General features: G+C 42.9%; 1 protein-coding gene across 1 annotated transcript in view; it reads right to left on the reverse strand.

Annotated features, from left to right (window-relative positions):
* Positions 1–25378, reverse strand: part of LOC124787457 (protein sel-1 homolog 1) — a 78589-nt gene that overhangs the window by 33921 nt on the left and 19290 nt on the right. Inside the window, exons 2-3 of the mRNA XM_047254341.1 lie at positions 22200–22423; positions 10094–10289 (exon numbers count right to left, since the gene is read on the reverse strand). Coding sequence (XP_047110297.1) covers positions 10094–10289; positions 22200–22423 — 420 coding nt within the window. The remainder of the gene's footprint in view (positions 1–10093; positions 10290–22199; positions 22424–25378) is intronic.

Below are 25378 nucleotides of genomic sequence, written 5' to 3' on the forward strand. Positions count from 1 at the left end.
CCTCAGTCTAGCTCCACAACCACATTGTGGGGATGTCTCATTAAACAAGAGAAAACAATGGGTGAGCCTAGTATGACCAATGCACAGATGGCATAAGACAGTGGCCTCCTCCTGAGAGAACTGGAGGAAGAGCGCCAAGCCACAGATTGTGCGGAGTTTAATACTGAGGGCAGTAGCACGCCATATGTCATTCCACTTTTGACCAAACAGAAATTTGACAGAGGCCCGCATATCTGCAGCTGGAATCATGAAAGGGAATGGGGGTAATTATCTGTTTCTCTAGCCAAATGGGTCAGCCAATTCATTCCACAGGATGCCCACATGACCTGGGACCCATGGCCAAGGGCGGAGAGGAGGTCATGATTAGCAGAGACCTAAGGGTGGCCAGAGTAGCATCAGTTCATAGCTTGCAGGCTGCTCACTGAGTCAGTATATACTAAAACACTGTGGATGGAAGCTGGAGTTACAAAATTGAGGGCTCTGTTAATGGCTAGCAGCTCTGCTGTGAACATACTACATGATCCCGGCAATAAATGGTATTCCATGGCAGTAGCAGGCGTAAAAGTATATCCCGTCTTATCTATTGTTATACAACAATCGGTGTAGAAGATTGCAGCAACCAGGACCTCTGCAAGGATGGAATGTATGAGACACCCGAAGATGATAGGGGACCTGAGGACCCTGGAACTGGTTGGGCCTAATCTGTGGTCTAGACACCACCCAAGAGCAGGGATCGTGGTGGGGGAATAAACAAACTGGGGACATTCCAGCAAGAGGAGATGAAGATCTCGACAGAGGAAAACCAAGACGCATTCCAATCAACAATCGCACCCTTAGGCGGTTATCAGGATGGAGACATACCTTGTTTTCAAAAAGGACAGGGTACACAGGATGTCAGGGAATTGGCAGACAGCGATTATTGCTCTGTCGTATTTGTAAAGGGGCAATCTCCACTTCTGCAAGGAGACAGTCAACAGGACTAATGCAAAAGGCACCAATAGCCAGATGCATCCCACAGTGGTGAAATGGGTCCAGGGTTTGCAGAGAGGAAGGAGCCACTGAGCCAGAAATGTTACTACCATAATCTAGCCTGGACAAAACCACAGCACAGTAAAGATGGAGAAGAGTAGCACAGTCTGCACCCCAACATGTGTGGGCCAGTAGGCAGAGAGCATCAAGCTTCCGCACACATGTAGTCTTCAGGTGGCAAATATGGGGCAGCCACGTCAGCTTTTTTGCGTTTTGGAGGGAGTAAACTAGACGCCATGGGACACGGCCCATCCAGAGGACCGTACCATGGCCCTCTGGAACCAGCACTTAGCAGATGCTACCAAGTGGGAGCTGTGCCAAATGCAAAAATCACTGACATACAATCTTGGGGTAACCAAAGGCCCAAAAGTGGCCCATTGATGACTACGAGGAAGAGTGTCACACTTAACACAGAACCCTATGGGATACTGTTCTCCTGAATCCATGGAATGCTGAGTGAAGTGTCAACTCCAACCCAGAAGAACCAGTGGGATAAAAACTCATGGATAAAAAATAGAGGCGGTTGCGTAAAGTTCCAGTCATGGAGTGTAACTGAAATGTGATGGCACCAAGCCATGTCTTATGCCTTATGTGGGTCATAGAGGACCCTAAGGTGCTGGAAGTTAGTAGAAGCCTGTCAGATTGCTGTTTCGAATCTGAGTAAATGGTCAGTTGGAGACCTTTCCAGGAGCCACACTGATATGGGGACAAAAGGCCTTGAGATACGAGTACCCAACATAATTAGAAACTAACCATCCTCTCGAGCAGTTTACAAAGTGCATTCATCAGGCTAATCTGGCAGCAGCTGTAGAGACATTGGATTCTTCCCAGGTTTAAGGACAAGGATAACTATACTGTCTCACCATTGCGAGGGGGAGGGCACCCATGACCCAAATGCAGATGAAGACCCTGAGTAGATGTTGCCTCTGGGTAACGTCCAAGTGTCTGATCATCTGGTTGTGCTATCTGGGCCTGGGGCTGGGTCATATGAAGATGTAAGAGCCTGCAAGAATTCCCATTAAACGAAGAGTTCAATTTGGTGGGGCTTGAAACAGAGGGGGGTGTCTATGCAACTCTGCATTTCTGCTGGAGAAAAGTAGCAGGAAAGGAAGAGGACGCCAATGCTGTCGCAAAGTGCATCGCGAAGTGTTCCGCAAGAACCAAGGGATCAGCACACAGAGCACCCTGGAGGACAAGACCCTGGACAGAGATTCTCACTGGCAGCCCAGAAGGCTATGGAGCTTGGACTAAACCTGCAATGAAGAGGCATACGTCTCCAAGGAGGAAACACAGCACTCCCAGCATTCCTTTTTACTCTGTTTAGTAAGGTAGTGAGCCTTAGCAGGCAGACACTTAAAAGCAAGGAGGTCGATCTGTGAAGCGTGTCATTTAAATCATTGCAGAACCTGTCAGCAGTGTTGGACAGTGACTGCTGTGTCCTCGATTCACCACAGTACTGGACTATGACGAGAGGGATGGGCTGATGGTAGCAAACTTTTTTGGGGAAGACTGGGGAAAGAACACTTGATTCGGAGGAATTTAAACCAAAAGTCTTCAAGCAATATTTAGATGATACTTTTAAAGGCGTGGCCCCATGGTGAAGAACTGTCATCATTTTTGCACCATCTGAATTGAATTCATGAGATTATAAACTTTAGGATTGAAGTGGAGAAGGGCAGCTGTCTGCCATTTCTGGACCTCTTGGTTAGCTGGAAAGTGGATGGATCACTGGGGCATTCAATTTACCATCAGCTCACACATACAAACCCATATTTTCAGGCATCTACCTGCTACCACCCATCAAAAACTATGGGTGTCCTTCAAACTTTTGTACACTGAGCACATACGTCTGGCAGAGAGAGCTTTACAAAGGAGCAGGAACATCTACAATCTGTGTTCAGATATAATGGATATTCTCCACATCAGATCAGCGCAGTTTTAAGAAAGAAGAAATGTGTGCACCAACAAAATCAAGAGGAGGAGGAGCTGCAAGTCCAGGGCATTCCTCCCATATGCTGGCAATATACCATCAAAATTAGGAAATATTATGTTAAAGTTATCTTCCAGCCACCTACAAAGACTTCTGTTGTTCTCGGTTCTTTATAGGATGATCTGGATTTGTGGCAAGTTGGAGGTACTCAATACCTTGCCAGTGTGGCAAAGCCTACATTGGTCAGACCACACACATAGTATGTGAAAGGGGCATTGAACATTATCACCACACTCGCCTTTCACAGCCCAGTAAGGAGGCCACAGCAGAGCATTGTATCTCCACAGGACATTCTATGGATTATTCTGCCAGAGATATCTTGGCCATGATGAGATCCTTCAGAGATTCATATATTAAGGAATCTGTGGAAATAAACTTTGCAGTAGATCTTATTAATGGTGAGGGCATCTTTCAACAGGATAAGACTTGGGAGCTAGTGATTTCTTTAACATATTCAGAAAGAAAACATTTTATGCCTAAAACACATCTAGAGACAATTAATTTTATTAATTTCACATATGAATTTTAACTCTGCGAGTCCGCATTCTGATAGAGGGCTTGTATGCAGTATCACCATTATGCATGCACCTGAGTTATATAAACGCAGCAGTATTCAAGAGTGTTCTAAACTCGACAGAAGGTGCTTATGGAGCAGCTGCCTATGCACATGTGTGTCTGTGCCAAATTTTGGAATAAAGTTGACAACATGAGTGTAAAATACTTACATGAAAATGGCTGAACGGTTGTCAGCCAAGTACCATGGCAAGAAGTTGACATCAATTGACTGCAATCTCAAAACTTTATAGAATACTTTGTAGATTCCTTTATTTCGTAAACAATGAGGAGCTACATGCATTTTGAGGAATAAAAGATTGTTCAAGATGGGCTCTGTTGTTCAGCATTTTAATGATATGTTTAAAAATTTACTGAACATAGTAGAACACAATTCTATTGATTAATTTCTAGATTATGGGAAAAACCCTAGCTTTAAAAGCAGCAAATCTGAAGAGAGAGCTATAACACACATGCACATATCGTCTACAAAATATTTGTGGCAATTTGTGATTTATACAGGAAGTTCCACAGAGACAGAAACAAAAATTCTTTTTAATGATAATCTGAATGTCAGACAAATTGTAGTAAAACTTGAGCCTCTTTTCAACTTCGGTGATACTCTCTGCATGGAGAACTACTATAAAAACTTACATGCCTGTCACTTTTTGAAAGGAAAAGAAATAAATGTACCTGGCACACTTTGACGGAATGGGATGAAAGTACCTGACGTGTTGAAAAATGCAAGATTCAAGAAAGGTAAAGTCATAACATATCTCTCATGGTGCTGAAATGAGTGCACAAGAAACAGGCAGCCTTTATTTCAATATTTCATAACAATGCAGTTGCTACAACAACAAAAAGGAGCAATGAGGTAAGAAAGCTTCAATGCATTATACAATCCAATTCTATTATGATGGTGTAGATCTGAAGGGCTAGAAAATATTTTTTAAAAAAAAGGTAAAGTGGTATATGAAAATGTTCAGAAGGCTGACGATATTTCAGTTTATAAAGCCAGTGAAAAGACAAACGAAAAAACACTTAATTTTCAGACTGCTTCTGTATCACAACTGCTGGAAAGTCACAAGAAAAGCGAAACTTCACTTCAATGAGGGCAACCTACAGAAACTGCTATGCCTGAATGGCTCACAGAAAGGCATTTCACTGAGTATATCCAACCCATGCAGAAAAATGTTAGCCTACACAGATGTGCAGCTTGATGCAAGAAGACAAGAAAATGAAAGGAAACACCATTCGGATGCAGATAATGCAGTATAGCACTTTGTTTTGAAGATTGTTTCAAGGCATGCTACACCAAAAATTCATTTTGATTGGTAATGTATGTTTTAAGTTGTAATGTTAAAAATTTCTGAGAATTTAATTACTGTTCTACAAATAATTACAGCAGTACAGCAATTAAATAAAATGCTGCATTCCTGTATCAAGCAGCCGTGTAAACTCCCACTAATAAGCTAGATGCTTGCACACAAGCTACGAGCCTAAAGGGTTACTCTTTTTTTACAGTGTGTTGATATTCCTTATCATAACCCAAATTTTAATTACATGAATAAAATCCAATGCACAATAGCTAGAGTTATGTGGGTGAAGTTGACAGCAGGTACAACATATGAACATATACTTACCAAAATTCATGACTCATTTCTAAGAAACAGAGGGCAGAAGAAAGCAGAGGAATATGGAATTGCTGTGGAATGACAGTCAGTGACCGACATTTAAGATTGACACTTTTTATGTGGAAAAAAACTATTTAAGACAAGATTAGTTTTCACTGTGTTAATTGCTCACAAGTTCTTAGAACATGAGAAATCATACTGCCCTGTAATGAATTAGAAATAGAATTATAGATGGAGAAGCCACCCAATAAAACTGGATGAGTAAGGATAATTGTCTATTTAATAAAGGTCAATGGTTTATTAACATATTTATAGACAGCTAAAACTACAATGGTAAGTGTGGCAAAAACTAATAAGAAGAGGTACTGGCAAAATGATAAGAACTCTGATATGCTTCTGCAGAGTGAGAACTGCCCATGATCAATAGTGGAAGCAATGGCCAACAGCCACTTCTTGTTGCCCAGCTCCAACAAAAATTGATACAATAGCTCAGGGCAACAAAAGGTAAATGATATTTAAAATAATCTGCTCTTTTAACTGGCAGGCACTCAAATGGGGAATGGGCAAAATAAATAGCACTGAACAGTAATTAAGATTTTAATAAACACCATTTGAAGAAGCACATGGTTACAGATGAAGTAACATTTAACTTTTCCTCTCCCCCGCCCCCCCCTCCCCTCCCCCTCATACATTAAGTGATGAATAGACAGTACATGATTTATAGAAATGTCATTTGTGGCCACTTCTCATGCTGCACTGAGAATTCTGAAAGACAGACAATAACACAACTGATGTTATTCATTGTGTTTTGATCTCTTAGTTCTAATTAATGTGTCTCAGTTATGTAAAATAAAACTTGAATGAAACAAACAATAAAGAATATGAGATATGAACAGAAAGTAGCAATGGTACACTACACTTAATAACTAAAATTCATGGTTCCAGGGCTCTCCAGTTTCCAGCCAGAAGTGATCGTTTAAGTGCCACGATATTTCAGCGAATAACCTTTCCACCATCATCAGATGGTTCTGATGGAATGGATTGTCTGGTCATTGTCAGCGTTATTTATGTCCATCAGTAGGGATTCAATTTCCTGCGTTGGACAGTCCAATTGCGGCTGCCGATATTCCAATTGCAAGCGCTGACGCTTCAATTGCGGCCGCCGACCCAGGTCCACATTGTCCCTGGCTTCCTACCGGGTGGTGGAAGATGTAGAATCCCGTGGAGTGTCCCTGGTGGCCATCGTGCAAAAATCTTGTGTCCGCTTGAAGCGTGATTCCTTGATGGAGCTAAGTAATGGTTTCCATGCCTTGCTGAGTTGAAAACCTGTGCCTCGGTTTATGAGACTGTCTGTTACGCAAATTTCAATGGCCTCTTGAAGATTCTGTCCCAGTAGAAGCTGGTAGGGGCCAGAATCTTGCTCTCTTTGTGTTTCGTGTTGTGTCCAATTTCCAAGCAGTGTTCTGCCAGTGCCGATTTGTTGAGCTGGCCTAGGCGCATGCGGCGTGTTTGTTCTTTGCAGCGATCTTCGACTGTTTGGATTGTTTGACCGATATAGGATTTGCCGCAACCACATGGAATATTATATACGGTCACTTTCTTGGGGCCAAATCCATCTTTCACTGTCCCCATCAAGGTGCATAACTTGGACGGTGGTTGGAAGACCATGTCAATTTTGTGTTGATTTAGCAGTCTCCCAATTTTTAATGTCAGGTTGCCTACGTATGTTAGAAAGGCAAGGCCTGGTTCCTCATTTTTAGACTGTTCTTCATCTGGGTTCCTGCTGTGTTTCCGTTGTCTGAGGGCTGTCTGGATCTGTCAATTGCTTTACCCATTCTTGCGGAACACATTTTCTAGGTGTGAGTTCTTTGTGCAGAATTTGTTCGTACAATATCAAGGATGCCCTGTGAACCAGTGTGTTGAGCACCCTGTTGAGTTGTGCGGGATAGTGGCAACTCGAGGCATGTAAATATAAGTCCATGTGTGTAGGCTTGCGGTACATGCTATGACCCAGTGCGCCATTTGAACTCCGCTCTACAAGTACATTCAGAAAGGGTAATTTCCCTTCCTTCTCAATTGCCATTGTGAACTGTATGTTGTCGTGGACAGAATTTAGATCTACGTCTGTAGATGACCAGGTCCATGGGGGCAGATGACAAATATGTCGTCCACGTATTGGAAAAAACACACCAGTTTCCATTTGGCTGCTTGTAGTGCCTTCTCTTCAAAACACTCCACAAATAAGTTGGCTACCGCTGGTGAAAGAGTGCTCTCCATAGCCACACTGTCAGTCTGCGAATAATATTGGCCATTGAAGACGCATTAGGTGAATGTAAGTACATGCTTGAAAAGTTGTGTCAACTCAGGACCAAAGTTCTCGATGATAAGGCGGATCGAATCGTCTAGTGGGACCCGTGTGAAAAGTGACAACATTCAAAGCTGACCACGATATCTGTTTCTCTTAGGGTCAGCTCCTTGGGACGACAAATGAAGTCCATTGAGTTCTGAATACAGTGTTTGCATTTTCCCCACACACAGTCTGAGCAGGCCTGCCAGGTGTTGTGCGAGAGGGTACGTGAGCAGCCGACTGTATGTTGCTGACAATGGGACGCACCTCTTAAGTGTCTTAGGGAGGATGTATATTCTCGGAGCTACCGCGGAGTGCTGTCTAAGTCTTTTGGTATCCTTCTCCTCAATTGCGCTATTTTTCAGTAGGGTGGCAGTGCTTAGTAGTACCCTGTTGGTCAGGTCTGTCTTGATCTTCCGGTATGCAGGGTCATCAAGCAGTTTGATCATCTTCTGTTCATAGTCCTGTCTGTTCAGAACGACTGTGGTATTTCCTTTGTCAGCAGGCAGGACAATGGTCTCTGTCTTCTCTGAGGGCTAGAAACTGCCGCTCTTTCTTCCCATGAGATGTGCTGGTGGTCGGTTTCACCTTGGAGGTGCTGCTACCCTACTGAAAAATGGCACAATTGAGGAGAAGGACATCAAAAGACTTTGACAGCACTCCGCAGTAGCTCTGAGAACATATGGCCTCCCTAAGACACATACGGAAGGGGTGCATCCCATTGTCAGCAACATAGGGGTGCCCATGTACACTCTCGTACAACACCTGGCAGGTGTGCTCAGATTGTACGTGGGAAAGTGCGAACACCATATTCGGAACTCAACGGACTTCATACGTCATCTCAAGGAGCTCCCCCTATGAGAAACAGACATCCTGGTCAGCTTTGATGTCTTGTCACTTTTCACTAGAAAATTCGATCCACCCTATCAGCGAGAAATTTTGTCCCGAGTTGACAACTTTTCAGGCACGTACTTACATCCATCTACTTTGTCTTCAATGGCCAATACTACAAGAAGACCGACAGTGTGGCTATGGGGGAGCCCTCTCTCACCAGTGGTAGCCAACTTATTTATGGAGAGTTTCAAAGAGAAGGCACTACAAGCAGCTGAATGGAAACTGGTGTGTTTTTTACGATACGTGGATGACATTTGTCATCTGGCCCCATGGGCCTGGTCATCTACAGACGTAGATCTAAATTTCAGCCATTACAACATACAGTTCACAATGGAAATTGAGAAGGAAGGGAAATTACCCTTTTTGGATGTACTTGTAGAGCGGAGATCAAATGGCACACTGGGTCACAGCATGTACCGCAAATCTACACATACGGACTTATATTTACATGCCTCGAGCTGCCACCAACCTGCACAATTCAACGGGATGCTCAACACACTGGTTCACAGGGCATACTCATTATCGGACAAACAAAATTTGCACAAAAAAATAAAAAAACCTAGAAAATGTGTTCCGCAAGAACAGATACAGCAATCAACAGATCCAGACAGCCCTCAGACAACGGAAACACAGCAGGAATCCAGATGAAGAACAGTATAAAAATGAGGGACCAGGCCTTGCCTTTCTACCGTATGCAGGCAACCTGACATTAAAAACTGGTAGACTGCTAAAACAACACAAAACTGACATCGTCTTCCAACCACCGCCCAAGGTACGTGCCTTACTGGGGACAGTGAAAGATGGATTTGGCCCCAAGAAAGTGACCGTATATAATATTCCATGTGGTTGCGGCAAATCCTATATCGGTCAAACAATCCAAACAGTCGAAGATCGCTGCAAAGAACAAACACGCCGCATGCGCCTAGGCCAGCTCAACAAATCGGCACTGGCAGAACACTGCTTGGAAATTGGACACAACACGAAACACAAAGAGAGCAAGATTCTGGCCCCTACCAGTTTCTACTGGGGCAGCATATTCAAGAGGCCATTTAAATTTGCGTAATGGGCAATCTCATAAACCGAGACAGGTTTTCAACTACAGCAAGGCATGGAAACCATTATTTAGCTCCATCAAGGAATCATGCTCCAAGCAGACAAAAGGTCCTTCCATGACTGCCACCAGGGACACTCCACGAGATTCTCCATCTTGCACCACCTAGCGCGACGCTGGGGACGGTGCGGACCTGGGTCAGCACCTGCAAATGGATTGTCGGCAGCTGCTATCGAAGCATCAGTGCTTGCAATTGGAATGTGAGCGGCTGCAATTGGACCGTCGGCACAGAGAATCCAAGTCCGATGATGGACAAAAGTAACACTGACACTAAGCAGACAGACCACCCAATGATGGCAGAAAGGTTATTCGCCGAATTATCGTGGGACTAGAACGATCACATCCAGCTGAATACTTGAGAGCCCTGGAAACAGCACACATGCCGGGAAAGCCTCCGATCACATATCCACTAATATTCATTTTATTATCAGTAACACTTAAAACCAGTTCCTGTAAGCCTCTATGTTTCATCTCATTAATTAGTTTTCAATTAGTTTAATCATCATGCGACAGCACACTCATTAAATTTTCTGTACCTTTACTCGCCACTTTCCTGTAGAAGTCAAGGGCTCGCTCACAGCTTCCCACCAGGTTAACCCCAGACACATAGCGGTAACCAAGAGCCATGCGAGCCCACGCACTTCCTCCAATTGCCCCAAATGTGTAATGCACCAATGCACGTGCTTGGCTGACATTCACAGTGAGGCCAGCAGCATAAAGGAAACCCATACCCTAAAATACACAATGCACAACAATCTGTAGGAAACATGAAAATAACAAACATCAGATTTTGAAAAATGTTAGTAACTACTACTTTTAGCTTATTTATCGCACCTGAGTCTATCCTTGCTCCACCTCTTTCTCCTCAAAAAGGAATTAACTTTGTAGTTCCAAAAGTTAATTTCTCTTCCTTTCTTGCCCCCTCTCCCATGCCCCCTCCCTCAAGTTTCTCAGCCCTACTTCCTACTTTCCTGTTGTCACAATAACTTGTCTGTGCACCTTTTCTTTGCACCACAGTTTCTTCATCCTAAATTACCAAAAACCTCGATACTTTGTATCCACAGTGTATATTCTGAAGGTTCTACCAATTTGAATGATCAAACCAAAACACACCCAAGTAATAGCCATTGATGAATATTGTGTCTTGTTTTGTTTATGATGAATGATAGAATAATGCAATAAACATAATATTATTGAGCATCAGCCAATGATAATTAGAAAATAACACTTTAATGTTTTTGTTACTTTTGTGTGTCCTAGACACGAGATATGAAGCAAAAAGGCAAAACACAGTTCCTCTTGTACGCATTGTTGCTGGAAACCAAGTCTCCTGAAGGGCAATGCAGAAGGCAGGCAAAGTTCTGAAAAGATGTAGCTCAGCCATGTAGTGGAAAAAAAATTGCTAAAATTCTACTGGAGAATAATGTTGTAGTACTTTGAGGCCACAAAGGGGCCAAGGGAGCAAACTATACCCTATGATCACCTGCTGCCACTGGCAGAAGGGTTAAGGCATCAACACACAGGTTCCAGGTTCCGACACGTGGTGCAACCTGGGGCATCAGGGGCTGTCAGAATCTCCACCTCTGATACAGAGGTGGAACGGGCAGGATCTGGTGACGTGGGAGTCACCAGAATCTCCTTCTTGGAGGACTTTTTCTTATCTTTCCTCTCCTTACAGGATTTGGATGGTTGCGAAGGCTTCTGTGAATCAGTTTCAGGTAATGCTGATGACTGCAAAGCCAGCAGCTTGTGGCTCCTTCAGTCACTAGTTAGTAAACAGTTTTAGACCAGAACAAGCCTTGGAAGGAAGTGTCCTGAGGAATCTCTTCCTGGTGAGAGAAACTGGAGGAAGGTGATTTGTCTCCAGCTGGGAGATGCGGACCAATATCCCCACTGAGTCGAAAGCCAATGATCCCAAAATAGGTGAGAGGGAAGCAGCAAGAGGAGAGCCCCCAACCATCAGTGAGGCAGGCTTGGTCGAGAGGCCCTGAGGACCCACTGTAGTAGGTGTAACAGCTGGGAGCACCAGCGCCAAAGAGGGTGATATCAACCTCGGAGCTGCAGCATATGGTGCTGCTACACATGCTGAGTGCAATGTGTCATACTACTTCTTGGCCTCTTGATAAGTTAGTTTGTCCAGGATCTTATATCCTTTTATTTTCTTCTCTTTCCGGAAAATGGTGCAATCTGGTGAGCAAGGAGAATGGTGCATTCCACAGTTAACACAGATGGGGGGAGGGGCTGAAGGAGCATTCAAATGCAGCAGTTGTCCACAATCTCTACAGATGGGACTATAGTTGCAATGCAAAGACATGCCCAAATTTCAAATACTTTAAGCATCGCATTGGGGGGAAGGGGCCACATGGTTTCACATCACATCAGTATACCATCACCTTCACATTTTCAGACAGTGGACTGCCCTCATAGGCCAAGATGAAGGCATCAATAGTGACCTTTTTGTCCTCTGGCCCCCTATGCACAAAACAGATAAAAGTGTACACCTGTGGCTCCATGTTGGCATGAAGCTTGTCATCAGATTGCAAGAGCAGGTCTCTGTGGAAAATGATGCCCTGAACCATATTTATATTATTATGGGGAGTGACAGTCACTGGTATGTTACCCAATTAGTTACAAGTCAGCAGTGCCCGTGTCTGTGATTGTGCAGGGGATGCTGTTTTGATCAAAATTGATCCACTTTTCATTTTAGAGAGAGCTGCCACTTTCCCAAACTTATCTCCTTGCTCTCCACAAAGAAAAAGGGCTTTGTGGCCAAAAAGGAATCCCCGTCAGTTCTTGTGCAAACTAAGTAATGGGGGAAGTATTTCTCTGCTTTCCACTTAACCCTAAGTTCCTCCTATTGCATTGCCAAGGAAGGGAAAAATTTTAGGATCATATCTTCCTGTATTAAACAAGAACTTTCCTTCCACAGAGGCTGCTAGGGCCATATGGCCACCAGCGGGAGATAACTTGATCTGCTTAATTGGCGGCTTGTCCGAGATGGTGCCACCCTCTCCGAACAGGGGCTCCCCCATGGAAGTTATCCAGCCTGAGCAACAGCTACCTGGCCTGTAATCCGCTGCTTGGAGTTCCCATGCACCAGTCACCATGGGTACATACTCCTTGGTAGACATGGGGAGTTTTCAGCTCAGGCACCAACACTGTGTTCCTGCATGGCCGGGGGCTACCACCGTATAGGCACTTGATAACCCCCCTCCCCCACACAAAAAAAAACTTGATGGCTACAGTACTGGGTGTGTTAGCTTACTAAAGGGAAGGGTGCAAAGATTGAAAGGCACAGGAGTGGAGCACACAATGCATTGTGTGACCTCCCCCTGCCTTCCGGAGAATTTTAAAAATTGTTGGCAGGTGAGACCAAACAGTGGGGACCATGTGTTTATTTAATGAAAAGCTGTAGAAATTGCCAGAAGTGGAAATTCTGGTCCCAAATTATAAATCAGGTACAAGTACAGTTTGCACCAAGAAAACCATTTGATGGACAGGTGGAGAGGGAATGGGATAGTGGAAATATAAGCTCGCAGCATTGAAAGTAAGTAATGCTGCACAGGTTGTGGCCCAATGGTAGCCAAGCATGTACTCACAAAAAAGTTGTTAGCCCCCTGTGGGACACGTTTTCTGAAATCTTGTCTTGAGCAACTAATTCAGTAACCCTCATGCAACGCAAATATCTTAGATCTTTTAACTACAAACAGACTGGACCTTATCGACCGCGACAATGTAGAGGTTTCATTGTCGCAACTATGGTTACGAACATAAATAAATCAGTCAAGAAGGCTGGGTGAATGTTTCTGTTAGAAAGAGCAGATGAGCTGTTATCAGCATCTCACTTACACAGTGAATTGGCATTACTTAGTTCCAGTAAAATTAATAGAGAGAAATTATGAGAAAAGTTTAAACAGATTATAAATTGTGGTTTGGAGAACTATGTGCCAGTCTGGTGTGGAAGTTTAAGATAGCAAAATGAAAGATGAAGTTTTGAATTTCTCATTTAAGAAATTATTCACACATGAAAATTGTCCAAACATACCGTCATTTGACCACTGAACAGACTCCTGTATGGACAACATAATAATAAGCATCCCTGGTGTAGAAAAACAGCTGAATGGGTGAAAACAAATAAGTCACCAGGTATGGATGGAATCCCAATTCGATTTTACAAACAGTGCTCTATGGCACTGGCCCCTTACCTAGCTTGTATTTATCCTAAATCTCTTGCCCATTGCAAAGTCTCAAGCAATTGGAAAAAACTTCAGATGACTCTTGTACATAAGAAGGGTAAAAGAATGGACCTGAATAATTACAGGCCAATTTCCCTAGCATCAATTTGCTACAGAACCCTTGAACATCGCCTCAGTTCAAATATAAAAAATTTTCTTGAGAGTGAAATGCTTATGTCCAAGAATCAGCAAAGTTTTAGAAATCATCATTTATGCAAATCTCCGCTTGCCCTTTTCTCACATGATATACTACGAACTACAGATGAAGGGCAACACGAAATTCCATACCTCTAGATCTCCAAAAAGCATTTGACACAGTGCCCCACTACACACTGAAAATAACAGTGCGAGCATCTGGAACAGGTTCCGAGATATACGAGTGGCTCAAAGACTTCTTAAGTAATAGAACCAAGTATGCTGTCTTCAACAGTGAGTATTCATCAGAGACAAAGGTATTGTAGAGGTGCTCAAGGAAAGTGTGATAGCACCACTGTTGTTCTCTATATAGTGTTGGCTCCTCTACCTATGTTTTGTGCCTAACACGAAATTGGAGGCAGCACTCGCAGAAATACTGCCCACTTAAGTGACATGTCTGCCAGACGTAAATCACCTAATTTGATGATATATTCATACTCTAGTGTTTTACTACAATTTATTTATTACTTGTTTATAAAAAACAATGAAAATGAAAGTAGATTAATGTATAACTTACGACACTCTGAACTGAAAGTAAAATACTAATTTTTGAAATCTGTCTGCGCATTGCATTTATTAAACGCAACACAGCAGTAATGTTTACAAAGAGTAATAAACTGTGCCCAAAACAAATGCCAAAATGATGTTCACTAAAGATCACTAACATCTGTGTTTGATTCACCACCACCACCACCACCACCACCACCACCGCTTGAGGGCATGGTAATGATGATAATGCCATTGATGGTCTATTCCATCTCGTGTCCAGTACATTTGCTCCAGCTGCTGAACATTCTTGCAGTAAGCTTATTTTCCTTCGACATGTTGTTAGTGACATTGTTCTCCCTGAAATTGTGTTCTGTTTCGGCCCATGCCAATTTTATAGGATTTAGATCGAAGTGTTAGGGCAGTAAACGCAGTACATTGTGGCCTCTGTTCTCTGCGATTTCATCCACAACATACACTTCCATGGCTATTTTGTTTTCCTTTATTGTAGATACCAGTTCAGCCTTCCTCACTGACTCATTGCAGTTTATTTGCCCATCTTGCAACCACTCTAACATCATAATCCAGAAATCATATGTATTAGGCATTCTGTCCCACACCCTGGTATGGTATGGCACATAATCCATACAATCACAGAATCACTATATCTGCTCCCACCCCCAATCCCTTTCCTGTTGACATCTGCTAGTTTCACCAAATTAAAGACGTTCACAAATTAGTAGAAACGGTCTCTTGCATGAAACATCCTGACAAACTAAAACTGTGTGCCAGATTGAGTTCACTGGTTCGAGTCTCGCTCCAGCACACAATTTTAATTCGTCAGAAACCTTGAAATCAATGCACACTCTACTGTAGGATGAAAGTTCATTCTAGTTTCTTGAATCCTACTGCAAGTGCTTCCTAATTTGCCCCTGCATGTAAGTTCTTCTCAAACCTACAGAAGTTGTGTGTGTTCAGTGCCGGTGTGAAATTATAATTGTCAAAAAGGAGAATGACACAAAGGCAGATTGGATGAAACAAATGTACCATTGGAACCCTCAAACACTTAATTGGCACCGCCGGTCAAGGAACAGTGAAATGAGTTTACAAATCAATTTTTTCCACCATAAGGGAAAGTAGAATGGCAGTACAGATGTCCTTAAATTTTTGCTAATTTTTTAATTTTGCCGTAAACCTAAATGCATTACATTTGTGATAAAAGCTGTAAATACTGCTTGCAAATTTGAAAAGTAATTAAAACATATTCTTGGTGAGATACCACACCACATTTTGTTTCCCGTAGTCAAATATTTGATTCTAAAAAGATGTTCGAAATTTGTGTACAACATCCTCAAAGAAGTTGGCTTGAAATTAAAATGCTAAACTAGGCTGCCAAACATCCGTAACAAGTATCTTGGTCATATCTACTTTAACAAATTATCTGAAAATATGTACATGAGGTCAGTAAATAAATTAAAAACTATTACTGCGGAGTGAGTGGAAAGTAAAAGCTTGTACTCTGCTCAAGAGTTCCTTTGCTGTATGACGAATTATCTTTCCTACAATCTTATGAGAATGAACTATCAATGGAAAACATATTTTATTTTGTAATCATATATGCCGTACTCTAACAATTTTATTACTGTCTTGCATTTCTTGTCATTTACTCCGCTATGTAAGTATTTGCTTTTATCACAATTTACTTAATTATGCATTACCTGTCTTTCATTATTTTCTTCTATTTAGTATATATATATATACACACACACACACACACACACACACACACACACACACACACACACACACACACACACAAAAATCAACTCAGCCAAATGAACACACCCGTCAACTCCTATCCTTAATAAAAGTCCTCAATCTTTCCTCTCCCACATCCACACCGGCTGTTCAGAGCATCCTCCTACAGGCCAACCGCAAATTAGAACAGCATGCCAGCCTTCACCTCAAAAAACTATCCAATCTCCCGGTTTCCCACCTCTGGAAAGGCAACTCACTCACCCTTCACAACCTTTCCAGCAAACCTCAACCTCCTCTCATTGCACACAAACCCAGTCTCTCCCATCTACTCAATCTCCCACTTCCAGCTCCACTCCCTCTAAAACCTCAAAATTCCAATCAACACAATCTGGAACCACAACACCCTAATTCAGTAGTTAACCTTTCCTCCAAACCTCTCTCCCAATCCGAAACCTCTGTCCTATCCAAAGGCCTCACCTTCAGACCCACTCCCAGATTCAACCAAACCGCCCTCATCAAAGATTTACTGTCCTACACTCGTACTCTCTGCTGGAAATATCACTTTGCCACGAAGAAAAATGATCCTAATCCTACTCCTAATGATCCAACTCCACAAGACATTATCCAAATTGAACCCTGCCTGGAACAGTTCCGCCCTCCGTCACAGCGGGAACCACCTCCTCTTCCTCAAAATCACCCTCACCAAACCTTCCAGGAATTTCTCACTTCCAGCCTTGCCTCTCAATCCTTCTTAAAAGACCTTAATCCTACTCCCAACATCACCACTGCTGAAGCCCAGGCTATCCGTGATCTGAAGGCTGACCGATCCATCGTCATTCTTCCGGTGGACAAGGGTTCCACGACCGTGGTACTTGATCGTCGGGAGTATGTGGCTGAGGGACTGCGTCAGCTTTCAGGCAACACCACATACAAAGTTTGCCTAGGTAATCCCATTCCTGATGTCCAGGCGGAGCTTCAAGGAATCCTCAGAACCTTAGACCCCCTACAAAACCTTTCACCTGACTCCATCAAACTCCTGACCCCACCGACACCCCGCACCCCTACCTTCTACCTTCTTCCTAAAATTCACAAACCCAATCATCCCCGCCGCCCCATTGTAGCTGGTTACCAAGCCCCCACAGAACATATCTCTGCCTACGTAGATCAACACCTTCAACCCATTACATGCAGTCTCCCATCCTTCATCAAAGACACCAACCACTTTCTCGAACGCCTGGAATCCTTACCCAATCCGTTACCCTCGGAAATCATCCTTGTAACCATTGATGCCACTTCCTTATACACAAATATCCCGCACATCCAGGGCCTCGCTGCAATGGAGCACTTCCTTTCACACCGATCACCTGCCACCCTACCTAAAACCTCTTTCCTCATTACCTTAGCCAGCTTCATCCTGACCCACAACTTCTTCACTTTTGAAGGCCAGACATACCAACAATTAAAGGGAACAGCCATGGGTACCAGGATGGCCCCCTCGTACGCCAACCTATTCATGGGTCACTTAGAGGAAGCCTTCTTGGTTACCCAGGCCTGCCAACCCAAAGTTTGGTACAGATTTATTGATGACATCTTCATGATCTGGACTCACAGTGAAGAACAACTCCAGAATTTCCTCTCCAACCTCAACTCCTTTGGTTCCATCAGATTCACCTGGTCCTACTCCAAATCCCATGCCACTTTCCTTGACGTTGACCTCCACCTGTCCAATGGCCAGCTTCACACGTCCGTACACATCAAACCCACCAACAAGCAACAGTACCTCCATTAAGACAGCTGCCACCCATTCCACATCAAACGGTCCCTTCCCTACAGCCTAGGTCTTCGTGGCGAATGAATCTGCTCCAGTCCGGAATCCCTGAACCATTACACCAACAACCTGAAAACAGCTTTCGCATCCTGCAACTACCCTCCCGAACTTGTACAGAAGCAAATAACCAGAGCCACTTCCTCATCCCCTCAAACCCAGAAACTCCCACAGAAGAACCCCAAAAGTGCCCCACTTGTGACAGGATACTTTCCGGGACTGGATCAGACACTGAATGTGGCTCTCCAGCAGGGATACAACTTCCTCAAATCCTGCCCTGAAATGAGATCCATCCTTCATGAAATCCTCCCCACTCCACCAAGAGTGTCTTTCCGCCGTCCACCTAACCTTCATAACCTCTTGGTTCATCCCTATGAAATCCCCAAACCACCTTCCCTACCCTCTGGCTCCTACCCTTGTAACTGCCCCCGGTGTAAAGCCTGTCCCATGCACCCTCCCACCACCACCTACTCCAGTCCTGTAACCCGGAAGATATATACACGATCAAAGGCAGAGCCACGTGTGAAAGCACCCACATGATTTACCAACTGACCTGCCTACACTGTGAAGCTTTCTATGTGGGAATGACCAGCAACAAACTGTCCATTCGCATGAATGGACACAGGCAGACAGTGTTTGTTGGTAAAGAGGATCACCCTGTGGCTAAACATGCCTTGGTGCATGGCCAGCACATCTTGGCACAGTGTTACACCGTCCGCGTTATCTGGATACTTCCCACTAACACCAACCTGTCAGAACTCCGGAGATGGGAACTTGCCCTTCAGTATATCCTCTCTTCCCGTTACCCACCAGGCCTCAACGTCCCCTAATTTCAAGTTGCCGCCGCTCATACCTCACCTGTCATTCAACAACATCTTTGCCTCTGTACTTCCACCTCGACTGATATCTCTGCCCAAACTCTTTGCCTTTTAATATGTCTGCTTGTGTCTGTGTATGTGCGGATGGATATATGTGTGTGTGCGTGTGCTTGTGAGTGCGCGCGTATACCTGTCCTTTTCTCCCCCTAAGGTAAGTCTTTCTGCTCCCGGGATTGGAATGACTCCTTACCCTCTCCCTTAAAACCCACATCCTTTCGTCTTTCCCTCTCCTTCCCTCTTTCCTGATGAAGCAACCGTTGGTTGCGAAAGCTTGAATTTTGTGTGTATATTCTGGGGTAACACAGCATTTACTCATCAAAAGCATTTACCCACAGTTCTGTGGCGATAAGCAGAATTTACCACCCCAGTGGTGCATCTCACTGCTGAGCACAACATGCTCGATTATAACAGCTTTTCTGAACTACGTGGATGGGAGTTGTCCTTTTAACACTACCTTTGTTCCTGTCTTCAATTTCTGCTAGCACCCTGCCCTACGCCCATCTCCACCCAGTTCTAGGACCCCCACTTCACTCAGCATGCAACACATCCTCTTCCTCACAGTCTCACCTTCCTCAGTTCTGTTACCTCTCTAAGTCCATTCCCCCATGCCATCGTCACTGTGTGCTGCATGAACTCAATGGTGGCATTGCCCATGTTCCTGCCTGTCCTTCCAGCATTCCTATCCCCTACAGATGCTCTCCCCTTTCAAGCTATCAGCTACATTTCCTTGACCCACCCTTCCGATTCTCATTTTGCTCCCCCTTCCAAAAGGATTCACCTGAAAGTAAGTTCCCAGTCTTGTTTCTGAGTCTGTCAATGACTCAATGCTTCTACTATTCAGTATCGAAATTAAACATAAGTAATCTGTCACAGTTTGAAAATACAACTCCACAAGAATGATCAATAAAGTTAGTGGCTCAGAGAGGTGTGCAAATCTTTGATTCTTTTACTCAATAATATAAATTTGTGGCAGACAGTTAACCATACTTTAAGTATAACCTACAATTTTTTTTCTGGACAACTGCTATATTTAATTCCAAATTAGTAGCGTCCACAGTATTCAAGGTAAAAGTGCCAATTTTAATATGTTCATTTTTTATCAAACTGAAGCCACTCTGCTATTCAGTAAACTGAAACAGCAGGCATATAGCCATACTCAAACAAATCAAGTATGACTATAAACCGTCTGGAAACTCTATCCAATTTTGATAGAAATCTAGTAAATGACCTACAGAATATACACACATCAAAAAAAGTTTTGCATCACCCTGGTTCCCAGAACACCTGAAGACAGACATCGATTGTGGTTATTGTATCACAGACACAGTCCCTTTGACTGTTCAGAGATGTCACTAAACCCTCCTAAAGATGTAAACAACCACGCATGAGCAGTGCCTACTACAGATAGGGTGTCCGACAGCCAATCAGTTCATCATTCCACCCGAAGGAGGTACACGGCTTGTGTTGTCTTTACTTCAACCATGCCGAGACGGTCAATACTGCAGTTTGATTGTGTCCACATTATTACTTTGTGCCAGGAAGGGCTCTCAACAAGGGATGTGTCCAGGTGTCTCGGAGTGAAGCAAAGCGATGTTGTTCGGACATGGTGGAGATACAGAGAGACAGGAACTGTCAATGTCATGCCTTGCTCAGGCCGCCCAAGGGCTACTACTACAGTGGATGACTGCTACCTACAGGTTATGGCTTGGAGGAACCCTGACAGCAACGCCACCATGTTGAATAATGCTTTTCGTGCAGCCACGGTATGTCTTGTTAAAACTCTAACTATGCGCAATGGGCTGCATGATGCGCAGCTTCATTCCTGATGCCCATGACACGGTCCATCTTTGCAATGACTACACCATGCAGCACAGTACAAATGGGCCCAACAACACGATGAATGGACCGCTCAGGATTGCCATCACATTCTCTTCACAGATGAATGTCGCTTATGCCTTCAACCAGACAATCATCGGCAACGTGTTTGGAGGCAACCTGGTCAGACTGAATGCCTTAGACACACTGTCTAGCGATTGCACCAAGGTGGAGGTTCCCTGCTGCTTTGGGGTGGCATTATGTGGGGCCGATGTACACCGCTGGTGGTCATGGAAGGCACCGTAATGGCTGTACAATACATGAATGCCATCCTCCAACCGATAGTGCAACTATATCAGCAGCATATTGGCACGGCATTAATCTTCATGGGTGATAATTTGCGCCCCCATCATGCACATCTTAGAATGACTTCCTTCAGGATAACAACATTGCTCGACTAGAGTGGCCAGCATGTGCTCCAGACATGAAACCTATTAAACATGCCTGGGATAAACTGAAAAGGGCTGTTTGTGGTTGACGTAACCCACCAACTACTCCGAGGGATCTACGCCGAATCACCACTGAGGAGTGGGACAATCTGGACTAACTTGTGGATAGTATGCCATGGCAAATACAGGCATGCATCAATGTGAAAGGACATACTACTGAGTATTAGAGGTACCAGTGTGTACACCAATCTGGACCACCAGCTCTGAAGGTCTCGCTGTGGTGGTACAACATGCAATGTGTGGTTTTCATGAGCAATAAAAAGGGCGGAAATGATGTTTTTGTTGATCTCTATTCCAATTTTCTGTACAGGTTCCGGAATTCTTGAAACTGAGGTGATGCAAAACTTTTTTTGATGTGTGTAGAATTAACTGATTCATGAAATTTTGGTCATTCAGAACAAAATTTCATCGATCACACCTATTCAAACAAGCTTAATGCGGTCTACTTCTACAATACTCCTTGTTGTAATATTTTTCTTGGCCTTGTATGGTACAGGTGAGTTCGAGAGTTTTATTGATTTACACCTACTTGTGCCAACAACAAACAAGTTTTTAAAACACTTTTATAACTAATCAGTCAAAATGACAGTCACAATTGTGTTATTTATTTTGTCGCCAACCGGTTTCAACCCGCGATGGGGTCATCTTCAGGGCAATTTATACCATTTGGTCACTCGCTGGAGATGTCACCCTGCCTGTGCATGGTTGGTAATTATGCCAACCATGCACAGGCAGGGTGACATCTCCAGCGAGTGACCAAATGGTATAAATTGCCCTGAAGATGACCCCATTGTGGGTTGAAACCGGTTGGCGACAAAATACATAACGCAATTGTGATTGTCATTTTGATTGATTGATTATAAGTAAACCAATCACTGTTATCTCCATGCAACTATGTTGTCTAAAAACTTTTATAACTTTGCCAGAAAGCCTATACGTACCATATGAGCATCTGGCACACCTCTATCAGCCAGCTGCTGGAAACTGTCTTTGGCTGCTTCGAGGTTCTGCGGCAGTGTCGAGCCAAGCAATTGTGCCCAAGCGACCTGCATCTCAGCAGCTGTATGACCAAGGTTAGCAGCTTGCTGAAGTAATCTATATGCCTCCTGCTTGTTTCCTCTGGTCGCATTTAGTACGGCCATTCCTTTCTGATACAATTCCTCAGCTAAAAATTTAAGGACGACGAAATTTCAACAACAATTCAGTGTTATCAACATCAACAAGCAGAAAAGTTGGTATAGTCAATCACTTAGTTAAGAAGGAAGCTCCTCAATTCTAAACATGACATGGAATGATTTAATTTAAACTAATGTATATTCAGAGTAGCTGTGGCAGAATTTCAATACAGTAGTTCATCAGAAATATATAGCTTGCATTATATTTAAAGCTGGCACAGTTTGCCCTTTCTGTACAAACATCATCAGGAAACTTCTTTGAAAACGGTGACCTGCTATACATTATGTACAGAGCAAAAGCATAAAAAAAGACAAAAATTTGGCCCTGCCTCTGAAGGGGTAGAATATGGACAGTTCCACGAGTAATGGAATAAGTGACAATGGCTATTTATTTATTTATTTCAGTTTAAAGATAAAAAAGAACAATCATTATAAAGGACAAATGGTTTACTGTATTTTCTACATAAGAAGAAATATAACTTCTTAGTGTAACAGTTTACGTTTCATTCATATGACACTTGGGTAAAAAAACTTGCTGGTAACGATGTGACAATTCAGATGTCCTTATTGTTCTCATTTATAATACAACATTAATTCAGCTCACCCATTTCTACAAGAATTCAATTATGGAGAGGAATAAATGAGGAACAAGATGGTATAATAGACAAATACATTACATAAATACTTAACTCCTGACATTAAAAAATCTCTGGTAATGGAAAGACACTTTCACTGGAAAATTACCAGTTCCATTCTGCATTGCTGTTGTGTGGGAAAAATGACACTCCTCTGATTTACAGTAGCTACAACCAGACAGCCTTTTTCTGCCCAAAATTTATCTTTCTTTGAAGGAAACAAACATTTCTATTTGTGTCTTTCTTTCTAAGAAATGAAATTTCATAACCATCATCAACATGCCTTACATGCTCCACAAAAAGAATTTTACTTTTTTCTGTGCTGGTAACCAGAGCAAAATTCTCATAAAGCAAAGAAGTATGATTAATCAGGTCCTGTGAATTTGCTTTGGTTGAAGCTTGCTTTTTGAAAATGTGTACAAATCTCTGGGGATTAGTGAGTAACACTGGTATTCAATCATAAAAGAAGAAATAGGAGTAACAACATGGATGGTTTTTGTCTGCTCTACTGAAAATATTATCATTCTTGTAATTTTTGCCAAGTCCTTACCACCAGACAGTACATGTTCCTTAGCTTTGCAGGTATTCCAGACGGCACACCTTACAGTTTCACCCATCCCATCCACAACACCTTCGTCATGTGATGAGACAGGGGATTGCCATGAACTATTTGTTCCAGAGCATTCTCTGAAAAAAACGTCTAGTTGGCAAAGAGGACACGCTGTTCAAATTAACTGGCTGCACTATCACCATAGTAAACTTCCGTCAACACAACGTATAAAAAAATCCTTTATCACTTAGGTCTAATTCACAGTGACCTTCAAAGATAGCAAACATTCTGCCGTAGTAACCAGGAAGACAGTAGATGCTATATCGCCAGTAGGCTACATCGAGTTACTTTCTAAGAAGATACTTTGTAAAGTAATATCTGAAGCAAAACGACTAGCAAATAAAGCATACATAAATGAGTCTAATAACAAATGTAAAGCAATGACGGATATTGTCAGAAAAACTTTACGAACTGACATCAAACAAAAAACACCGGAATATCTTCAGCACAATGGCCAACAAATAATGGACATCAAACATATCTGTGATACATTTAACAAACACTTTTCAGGAATAGCTAACAGCCTATCATTTGGTCGCTCTTCACCAACAAAATCCTATCCTCCAAAATGTATAAGATCTGACAAATCAATTTTTCTAATACCTGCAACTTTGAAAGAGGTTCTGCTAACTATTAGGAAAGTTCCCTCTCATCTGGCCTTGATGGTCTACCTGCCTATGTAATAAAACATGTTGCCAATGAAATAATGCAACCACTCTGCAACATAATCAACTGCTCAATGAATACTGGCATTTTCCCTCAAACTCTCAAATACTCCAAGATAGTTCCGTTACACAAGAAAGGGGACAAACATGAAGTCAACAACTACCAATCCACATCCCTTCTCTCAACTGTGTCCAAAATAATTGAAAAAATTGTATATACCCGTATAATGTCCTTTCTTGTAAACAACTCCCTACTAACAGCACAGCGGTTTGGTTTTTGTGAAAATAAATCAATCAATGAGGCTCTCTTTTTGTTTACAGATGAGATAATAGAAGCATTTAATAAAAAACATTATGCTTCTGGATTTTTTTATTGATCTGACAAAAGCATTTAATCTAGTCAACCACACACTACTACTCCGCAAACTGGATGCATATGGTATAAGAGGAGTCTGTAATGACTGGTTCCAGTCATATCTATCAAACAGAGGGCAGCTGGTAGAAATAGCAACAAATGACAGAAGAACAGCCCATTTAGATATAATACCAGTCACATCAGGAGTCCCACAGGCCCCCTCCTCTTCCTTATCTTCATTAATGACCTCCCAGAACACCTACCCTCAACAGTACCTGTGTTATTCGCCGATGATACAAACCTCCTCTCTTGCAACATTTATCCACACCAGGTGAGAGCTGACCTAATTGACAGCAGTGAAAGGCTCTATGAGAACAAACTCCTACCTAATATGGAAAAATGACTCAAATGGTCTTCTGCCCATCAAACAACCATACAACGCATATGGAACCACGAATTATGGACAAGAAAGTTATTGAACAAGTCAGTGAGACTAAATTCTTAGGTCTCTGGATTGATAACACACTGCAGTGGAATATCCACAGAGAGAAACTACTGTGTAAATTGAGTAGCCTGTGCTATGCCTTCAGAATTCTTAGCCAAAGCTGTGATGTGACCACCATCAAAACTGTATACTTTGCACTAGTGAACTCAGTCCTCTCATATGGCATTCCATTCTG

Source organism: Schistocerca piceifrons, chromosome 1 (genome assembly GCF_021461385.2).
Source record: "Schistocerca piceifrons isolate TAMUIC-IGC-003096 chromosome 1, iqSchPice1.1, whole genome shotgun sequence".
Lineage (NCBI taxonomy): Eukaryota > Metazoa > Arthropoda > Insecta > Orthoptera > Acrididae > Schistocerca > Schistocerca piceifrons.